The sequence below is a fragment of the Spea bombifrons genome, chromosome 6 (genome assembly GCF_027358695.1).
Source record: "Spea bombifrons isolate aSpeBom1 chromosome 6, aSpeBom1.2.pri, whole genome shotgun sequence".
Taxonomy (NCBI): Eukaryota; Metazoa; Chordata; class Amphibia; order Anura; family Pelobatidae; genus Spea; species Spea bombifrons.
The window spans coordinates 40,290,563-40,300,859 of record NC_071092.1 but is presented as its reverse complement, the minus strand read 5'-3'; the positions used below and the strand labels follow the sequence as shown (position 1 = coordinate 40,300,859).

Sequence of the window (10,297 nt, the reverse complement as noted above, 5' to 3'; positions counted from 1 at the left end):
TTTTTTATGTTATAATGTTATTAAAGTCTAATCAAGTTGAAATTATTCAATTATTTACATTTATATGTAAATGACGCATATATACAGTGTGTCCAAGAGCCCAAAATACTAAATATCTATGAGAATTGTTTTAAACTACAATGTAAAGCTTCATATTGCAATTTGGTAATTTTAATTCGAACTATGAATTTAATGTATATTTATATATATATATATATATATATATATATATATATATATATATATATATATATCGAAATGAAGTAAATTCATGCTTTAGGGATAAGAAGAGCAAAATTATAAGGTGATTAGACATTATTTCTACTGTGTTTGCCACAGCAGGAAAGAGAAGACTCAGTGTTTTAGAAAATAACATTTATTTCTACGGTTTATGGAATGATGCACAATTGTGTTAACAATTTCCTAAACAATTAATCCAACAGCAATACTTTAAAATTCACAAGAAAAAAGAGCCAGCTATATAATGTTCCACTTCTCCACCTTATCTACAGCTGTAAATTCTAGAAAAGTTCTTCTGAGTCCATTGCTTGTCTTCTTTAAATACCCCCATAGCTTTTTCTTTTTCATTTGTAGAAAGGTTTCAAGTGTATGAGAATAATTTAGTGTCCCTTCTGAAAACAGCAAAATTGTCCACGCACACATATATATTTATAAATATATATGTATATATATAACAGGAACGTTAACAGCAACATTAATGTATGAATGCAGAGTCCAAGCTGAAGTCCATAAGAAAATTCAACAACAAATATCTCAACGAGAAAAGTGCATTTTTGAAACAACTTTTAGAATCTTCTTCTTTTTTCAAAGAAATTAATTATCTTTAACGCTTAAATACATCCGTAAATTAGTATTTCGAGTTAAAAAATGGTGAAAATAAAACGACTCCTTTAGAATCAGTTGATGGTCAGGCTCTGGTGGGATATTCCTCAAAGGTGACCCTGTCCTTCTTAATAGAGTGAGCTTCAAATTGTCACAATCTCCAAATACTTGTATTGCTTTGTAGAACCTGGTGGTCATTGTTTCTCTGTAGTATTGTTAACCACAGGGCCATAAAGTCCATTAGTGTACACTTGGTCTTTGTGGACATTTGCTCTGTCTCTCATAAGATCACTGAATGCATAGTCCATGGGTGGGCGAAAGCCAAGTGTGGGCATAAATCCAGCAGTAGAATAAGGAGTCATGAATGCAAGTCCTCTGCTGTGAGCAGAATATGCCAACCTTAGTGGGTTCAGTCCTAGATGCCCACCTAACTGGTAGGTGTTGGGGTCTGTGCCAAAATGGGTTGCATTGGGTTGTAAAGGTGAAAAGGCAGATCTGTTGCCTAAGGTTCCTATGGCAGGTGTGATGGCTCCAGCAATGAGTGGTCTGTGTGAAGTTGATACTGATGGTTGAATGCTCTGGAGTGCCCCATCTCTTGACCAGGTTTCATCTCCTTTCTCCTGGCCCCTGTTATTTAGGATCTGTTCAATGGCTTGGACCACATCTCCCCCACAGCCCTGCAGGACTAGTTCAAGAACGCTCCGCTTTTGAGTGGGGAACACCCTGGTGAGAATGTCTATAGGGGTCCTCTGCCTGACAGAAGACGAAGAGCTCGGGTCTTGTTCATCCTTTTCAACATCAGACCCAGATTCAGACCCCAATGGACTGATGGAGCTTGGGCTTTCCTCACCTTCTTTCAAAACTTTTGAGATGGGGGAGCTCAGAAAAGATTCACCATCCCCATTTTCAGAGCCAGAACCCGGTCTAACATCTGGTGAAGAGGCCCCCGGACCGCTCCCCGAAACTGACTCACTGTCCGGGGTCACTGGCTTTGTACCAGAAGGCAACTGCTGAGGGGTAACAGATCTGGGGATCAGATTCTTGGGAAACAAGTCAAACTTCTGGATCTTGGATTCTGAAGAAATAACAATAGAAATGTGTTAGCAAAGGTTAATAAAGAGTAAGCACTACATTTAAAAGCTCAACCCTACATTTACAAGGTCCACTGTAACAGGTTACACCACCAACATTAGAGAATGGGGTAAAAGTAATCGCCTATAACCCCCAATGACATCACCTCCTTTCTAGAGGCTAAATTAAACGAGAGAGGGGGGTTAAGTGTGGGATCTAAGTTTGAAATGTCACTCATACATAGTCAAGGTGAGGAAAGTACAAATATTCCTCATTACGTCAAGGGTGCTCGTTTTGATGAATAAAACAAGGGATTTACCACCAGCTTCTTATAATAAGGGTATATTATTAGTTAAAAATCACACACCATAATGTTGCAGTATGGGGTCAGTACGGGGCATTTAACTGATAACCTTGCAAAGTGCATCTGAAGGTCAGTGTGAAAGTTTTTCCTTACATACCTAAGATAGCTCAACAGGGCATTTCTGGGAGGCCTAACAAAAGGTCCTAAAAAAGGGTCAGTGTCATGTTTTTACAGCCAACATTATAAGGGGGTAATTAAATACAAATAAGGGATTAAAATTCACCAAACAAAATGTAATCTTCTAAAACATTAAAAAAAAATTTTTTAGTAAAGTAGACATAATCCAGTTAAAAAAAGAAAATGTGGGAGGGGGTAATTAAAGAAATTTAAATCCACATTCCTTAAATGATTGCATAACACTAAGTATAATATTTATTTTTTAAACATTTGAAACATTTTGTGTTCTCTATATTTCTGTACAAAATATATGCATGCTAAATAATTTTACGGGAATTAGATACATTAAAAGGGGAAATATATGTATCTAGTAAAAGGTAGTTTACAGTTTAAAAATAATATTTTTATTTAATACATATATTCTGACTCTCCCTTTAATACATTTAGACAAAATACCCACATATCTTGTCTATCATTCATTTTACTAAATAACCATGTATGGGATTATTCATCAAAATTCAAAATATAGAACAATCAGGATCACAATAATATGAATTTTATAAAGAGTCCAAAAATAATAATCCCCTAGCAGGTGTAATGAGGTGTGTTGGTATAGCCATTGGTAAGGATTTATTTTCCTCCCACTTTGTAATGCGCTGCAGACTATGCTGGCGCTATATAAATCAGTATATCATAACATACTCTGTGTTACACTATACTGCAAACTTGTATAATAATTGTTGTATTAGTATGTGTGGTTGTGTGGTGATTTCTAGTGTACTTTAGCAGCTGATTGTATGGGGGGAGGGGTAGGAGAAGATTCTGCTTATGTCCGGAACGTGGTACTGGTGGGCGCTGGTGGCAGATCGGATTCTTGGGACACTTATCAGGGCTATGCGGGTTGGTTTCAAGGGAAGACCCTGACCATACCCCTGTGGTCTTTATTTGTGTAGACACTATACAGGGCAAATACTGGGGAGGAAATAAAGAATGCCGGGTATGTAGACGTGATGGCAATAGGTAGGGTAAATGTGGGGGACAATACTTGTGAGTTGGAATCTGTGCCTACCTGTACCTCCTTCTGAGCACACGGATCCGAATACTTCGTAGGCTGGCCGGGGAGGAATTATCCCGTTAGCCGCAGCCAGTGCCAGCCCCTCGGCGGTCCCATAGAGCAGCTGGAGCTCCCGGGCTTCGTTCTCCTCCTGCGCCTGCTGCCTCCGCAGCGCAACTTGTGCGGCCATGACCCTCTGGCGCTCCGCGATCAGGGTGCACTTGGCGCACATGCAGTCCTTCCAGCGGCAGTAGCGTTTGTGGCCCTTGAGCGCCGACACTACCCCGTGATTCCTGCAGCGGGCGCACTTCGGGGTGCGGGGGTACTTCTCTGCTGCCCTCAGGAGTAATTGTGGACCCCTAATCAGAGTCCCGGCCACCGTCACTGGCAGGGTGGCAGAAGTGGGATTCTGAGGGACCTGGGAACTGGAAGGGGCCCCACTTAACTCCATCGTTGGAGTACCCCAAAAAAACTTATGTAGCGACAGTTCCAAAATCTGGCTGCACTAACAGCCCAAATCCCCTATAGATTCTGATATACTTAGCACAAGGTCCTATATACCTGATCACCCTACAACACAGACAGCCCTACAGACAATCCTATAGACTTCTCCTACTATATAATGCAGAAATAGATATGTATGAAGGAGTCCTAAATTAATTCACATAAACCGATCCCATCCATCCAATATAGGGACTGTTATATAAAAATTGTCTATCAAACGCCTATAAGTGCCTTTGTCAGACCCCGATTTAGTAAATCTCGATCACTTTCTTCTCGCTTATCTGCCGAGTGTAATTTTATGGAAGAGAATTTCCATTAATGACCCCTTAACAGGCCAGGCTATTCACTCCACGGTAAGACTCTTCCTGAAGACCCTTTCAAAACTCTGAAGACCCTGTATAAGTCCCTTCTGCTCCCAGCCCCTAACTCCACCAACCCAAGCAGAATGACCACAGTCCCTCACTATTTAGGATCCCAGCTCTCCATAAAAATCGCACAAAACCTCATTAGAAAAAAACTGAAAGATTCTCAATCTGTAGCTCTGAGGACTTTAGGTGGGAAGATTACCTTGAACGGTGGTCCCAGATCCCCCTGAATCCTTTGCAAAAAAAATATTGTAGATTTGAGAGATCCGAAAGTCAGGTATCAGGTCCAAATGTAGCTTGTCCACCACGCAAAAACTTTGCAAGTGTGTCAGTCAGGAACACTGACTCTGGAACAAAGTTGCAACTACAAACAGCCTCAAAGCAGCAGCCCCTGTCTCTCAATTGTTGCTCTCTACATAGTCATTAGACAATTTTGACAACAATGTGGATGTTGCTATTGGTCAGCCAGTGGGGTAGCTCACTTCCCATTGGCTCCTTCCTCCTTGTAGAATGTCAAACAGTAGGCATTCTCAAATAACACAGAGGCGGATCCTCCAAGGAGCCCTGCACACTTGAAAGCAAATTGTCTTCATTTCCTTAGGATCTCTCCCCCATCTCTTGTAGCACCCAGCTGCCTTCTACACACACACTGTTTCACCTCCAAAAATGAAATAAAACAATGTTTCAACGCTATTGGTGACTTTTGTCTATTTTTTCACAATTTGGGTCGATTTTTGTCTTGTGAGAATGAAGGGGGATGGTGAAGATAAATTATTATTATTATTTAAAAAAAAAACATTTATGGAGGGTGAGTATTAGCAATTTGTTTTTATGCAAAATATCTACAATTAACCCTATCATTTAACAATGATATAGAGATTTTGGGGGGTGATTATTTTACGAAATGCTTTTTACGAGCTATTATATTTTTTTGAAAATCCGACTATTACTTTTTTAATGAGAATTCGAAACAAATTATTTAACTTTTTATTGGATTTTTTATTTCTGATATATATGAAGTGTTAATTGTGTATTAAACTTTCTTGAAATCTGGCAAATATCTGAATTCTTAATTGCATGTAATTATTAATTGAATAAATCTAAACGTGGATACAAACGAATATATATATATATATATATATATATATATATATATATATATAAATACACACACACACACACACATATATATATATATATATATATATGTATTAGAAAAAAAATAATGTCTATATTTAGTTTTTGCAGGACATAGATAATTGTTGTTTATTTATTATTTGTTTCAATTGGTTTTATTGATATGAAGAAATATTTTATAATAATATAATAATAGAATTTTCGGATTGCTTAAAACTGTCTAATGATTTCTAGAACGAATATGGATTTTTGACATTATTACCAATATGTTAAGAGGAAAAAAAGTTTCTTTTCAGAGGGATGTTGAAATCTTACAAATCCCTTTCATTCTGGGTCAGAAGACTTTTTATTAAATGCTTTCAAGAAGTCGGAACACTCGATTTACTTTTCTGATTTCGTTCTCCTGGGATTCTATATGAAACATATCTCTCATTATTTCTATACATTTCATTTCTATATGGGATGGTCTCAAGGGAATTAATAGTTCCCCATCTCAAAAGTCTGATCTTTGAATGCTAATTCATCCATCATTAAACATATGGGAGGCAATCCTGGTTTAATGCACGGTTATCGATTGTGTTTCTGTGTCATATATTTGTATTTATTCAATTTATATATGAATACGATTTCTATCTGGAATAAACCGACTGGTGTTATGGGTGCAGTTAAAGTTTTATACACTATACATTTTCTATGTAACCACAGTGCATTCATATGTGTAAATTGGTTAGATATTTTGTTTGGTTATCTAGAATAATGGAAATTGTATAATATTTAGCATCCGAATATTATATACTATATATTTTACATATACTGCTTAATACATTTTGATTGGAATGGATGGGTTTCGTTGTGCACCTGTAGTTTGTTTAAACTGTGTACATCTACTAGAATCTGTAACCAGAACAAATTAATAATAATAATAATAATAATAACATTTAAATCAATCTTTTGTAGAATAATTTTGTTTGGATCAATAAGTAAATGGTATTAGCATATTTTTGTACACTTTTATGGTTTGACTATAAAACGTATGAACTATAAAACTATGAAACCTATTAGTTTTATGTCTGCTATTAATTAGGGAAATATGATTTTATTACATCAGCACTATTCATTCGGATACACAATATTTTGTGCGAGATCACATAACATAGGAACTACAATTGAGACTTCGAAATTCAGTGGGAATAATTATTTTGTGTTTCCCCCTAAAATAACATTTACCGAAAAAATCTTTAAATAATTAAAACGAAACATACCATTATCTTTAGTAAGCAGCTAATAGCTATTTATAATCACTATTACATGTTATATTGTTTTAGTGACTATAGACAATAATATTGTGCTGATGATCAGAAAGCTCACAGTTTTGGGACACAATCAGTTGTTATAATGAGTGGGCTGAGAGTGACAGCAACTGTGACATAAAATGTTTATGTTCCACCAAATAAAGGCTAATGCCCTTTACCCGGGGTCTGCGGCAGAGCACTTATTTTCCCTGTCTCTTCTTGACACTTTCTGCCCTGGATATTGTTGTCAGGAATGGGCTTTGGAAATAGGTCAATTTATCGGTTCTATAGATCTTTGTATATATGTGATATATTTATTATTATTATTATTATTATTATTATTATTATTATTATTATTATTATATAAATAAAACCATATGCCTCATCTTTTTAAAAATTCTGTCCCAAATAAAATATATCTAGCTAGCTTTTTTTGTGATTAGTTTTAAACTTGATAATATTGGTACTATTAACTAAATGATTATAGAGAAATCATCAAAAAAATATTTTTAAACTTTTACATTTCGCTTGACAAAAATGTCAGAGCGTCTATAATTAACAATTATTATGTTTCTATAATGAACATAATAGATTATATATTACACAAATATTAAATAATATGTTATATAATAAAATTATATAATACTATAAAAGTATATTTTTATGTCTTTCGGATCCCCACTCTTTCTTTATTCTACATATATATACATCATACAAGAGCAGCTTCCCAGTACTGTAGGTAAGTGTATAATATTCTTGGTTATATGCTCATGCAATGAGATATATTAACAGAATTTGTTATTAGTTTGCAGATCACTCTTTGTACATAGGGAAACTGTGCTCCAGTGTTGGGAGGTGATATTATACTGGGGGTTGTTGTGTTCCACTAGTGTTTACCCACTCAGTCAGAGCAAGCACTCCCCCATCTGTTCCCTGAAGCTTCCTCACCACTTTTAATTACCAAGCCACAGCCTAATAGAGATGATATTAACCTTAATCTTTCTGACATTAAAAGTAATTACCTCCAAACCAATATTACAATAATGAACATTACCCCCCTCCCAGTACTAAAAAAAAATGTGAAGAATAAGGATTTCTGCTATAATAGCTTTTCCACTTTGGCTCAATCCATCAGGTGCTGGAGTGTTCTGCGAAGCCTTGTTCTATAGCTCCATCCACCACGTGCCGAGAGCTAAAGGGTTAATGGTAATATTAATTAAACAGGAAATTAAAAATAGGATGGGATGTTTATGATGTTAATCATACTACAGTTATTTATTCAGGAGGCTCTCTTTGAATAATTATAAATCATACACCCTGAGAATGATTTTGGAAACATTTTTTAAGATAGATGTGGCAGAATTCATGTTTAATTAATCAGACCCAGCTAATTACTTTTACTTGAGGACTATGACGTCACTCATCGTGTGGAGGTTATGAATGTTTTGGTGAGATGGTCTTCTGGCTTTCATGCCGCAAAGTAGTTATAATAAAGAAATTAGGTTAAAAATACATATATATATATATATATATATATATATATATATATATATATATATATATGGCTAATCTGTGACTTTGGTGAAGATGGTGAATTATGAAAATGTCCAACATTAATATGAGGTTTTAAGTGTTATATGTAACCCGTCATCAATTAAAGGAGGACACGATTTTTGGACAGTTTTGTGAAAATCTTTTCTGATTAAAGAGACCCGTCCTCTGATTTAATATGTGCTAAACTGAGCTACTTTTAATTGCATATTACATTCTTCCTCATTAAAGCAAGTGGTCTAATTAAAAGTGACTAGGGAACAGGTTAATGTAATCTCCTCTAGCTTTTAACAATTGAGACAGTTTTATGGAAGGATTTTACCTTGTGGTTTGTGGTGCACCAGGAGTGAGAAGTGCACTCCATCTACATCCTGCAAGACAGTGCTGTGCTCCCCAAATCTTAATGAGGGGCTCTGGGGAGATCTGGACTGCATGTGGTTAGACACTCTCAGTCACCAACAGGTGCACTCAGCCTGGAACCTCCATTACAGTCCCACCACCACCAACCTGACGCCCCTTACTTCCTACATCTTGCATTAACATGGGCCAGTGCACAGCAGGTATATTGCTTGAATTCTACATGACTTCCAGTAACTGTGTATTACTTTGCCTCCAGTACCAGGACCCTGTATAGCTATAGTTCTTCATATTCCAAGACTTCCAGCATCCCTGCTTTGTAGGAACATACCTGGGAACTTTCTAAAAGAGCTATAAAAGCCCATTGTGAAGATTCTATGGAGTGACTGGCCAAATGTGTTAACCAAATGGCTTTAACGTTGGTCCTCAGGGAAACCCCGACTTATCTTAGATACACTTAATTGAATCACCAGCATTCAAGCAGAAATATTCAAGCAAGAATTAGGGTTTTTGCCCTAATCTCAGGGTCTCAGGGCAGATTCTCAGTGTCACTAAGACTCAAATTCAAACCCTCGTATGTGTATGACGTGATCTTTAACACTCATGTTTTGAAATACCTCAGTGTTGGCAGCCCCCTACTCCATACTGATGGTTCATATTTATCCTGGATCGTTAGCTGCAGGATCCAGCATTATGCTACAAACCCATGTACTCTGCACTCAGCTGCCCCATATAAGAGGAGCGCTAATATCCATGGGGTTTATTCACTAAATGGAGAGTATGGTGGTAGTTTGGGTGCAGGTGGAGTCTGGCCCTGTATAATGTATAGTTAAATGAGAGTTCCTCAAAGTCTCCTCAACCATTGGATTATGCATAAGACAGGGTCAGTTTAGCCCTTCTTGCTGGGAAAACCTGCCACTGATGGCTCCTCGTAATCAACAGTGAAGAGAGGGAGATATAACCACAACTCTCCCAGGTCCACTGCTCACCAACACACCTGCTCCTCTCATCACTCCTCCTAAAGTCCTGTTCTGCCAATGGCCCTCATTATCTATAAAGTAAACCTTCCTTACCGAAATACCCTTTCCCTCCCAGCTCCCTGCCAGATTCCCTGAAACTCTAAGCTATAGGGACAGTTCAGTAACGAAAGAATAACCCACCGAGGCAACTGCTAACACAGCCACCCGAGCTCTTTAACTTTGCAAGGGGCTACACCAGTTACCCCATCAGCAGACTTTTCACCCTACAAACTGATGTAACCCATTAACTGCCAGTAGCCCATCGATTGTAGGATTTTTAACCCTAGAAGGCGACATAACCCTTTAGCTGCAATTAGCGCACCCGTAGTATGGCGTTTTCACCGCCTGATTTTAACCCTTTGCCTAACAGTCTGGTGATAAGTGCTTTGTAACCCCTTTCATACCATAATTAAAGTGTGAAAAGGTGAAATTATGTTTTATTTTTCAAAATAATTAATAACACAGATCTATAATATAGTAACACTAAAAATATCACAAGAGGCTTACTTCTTATCATGTTTTAACCAAGGCCTCTGGCATTAAAACTGTTAACAGTGTCACCATACACCTGCTATGTAATTGTCATTCTAGCCCTTTTAATCCTCAGAGAGTTGTTTAAATTG

At 37.0% G+C, this 10,297-nt stretch overlaps 1 protein-coding gene across 1 annotated transcript; it reads right to left on the bottom strand.

Annotated features, from left to right (window-relative positions):
- Positions 1 to 996: 996 nt before the first annotated feature.
- On the bottom strand, positions 997 to 4,387 carry DMRTA2 (DMRT like family A2). Its single transcript, XM_053469845.1, has 2 exons — positions 3,465 to 4,387; positions 997 to 1,918 (listed from the first exon to the last, which is right to left on the bottom strand). The coding sequence occupies exons 1-2, from the start codon at positions 3,898 to 3,900 to the stop codon at positions 1,038 to 1,040; spliced, it is 1,317 nt and encodes a 438-aa protein (XP_053325820.1). The 5' UTR covers positions 3,901 to 4,387; the 3' UTR covers positions 997 to 1,037.
- Positions 4,388 to 10,297: the final 5,910 nt, after the last annotated feature.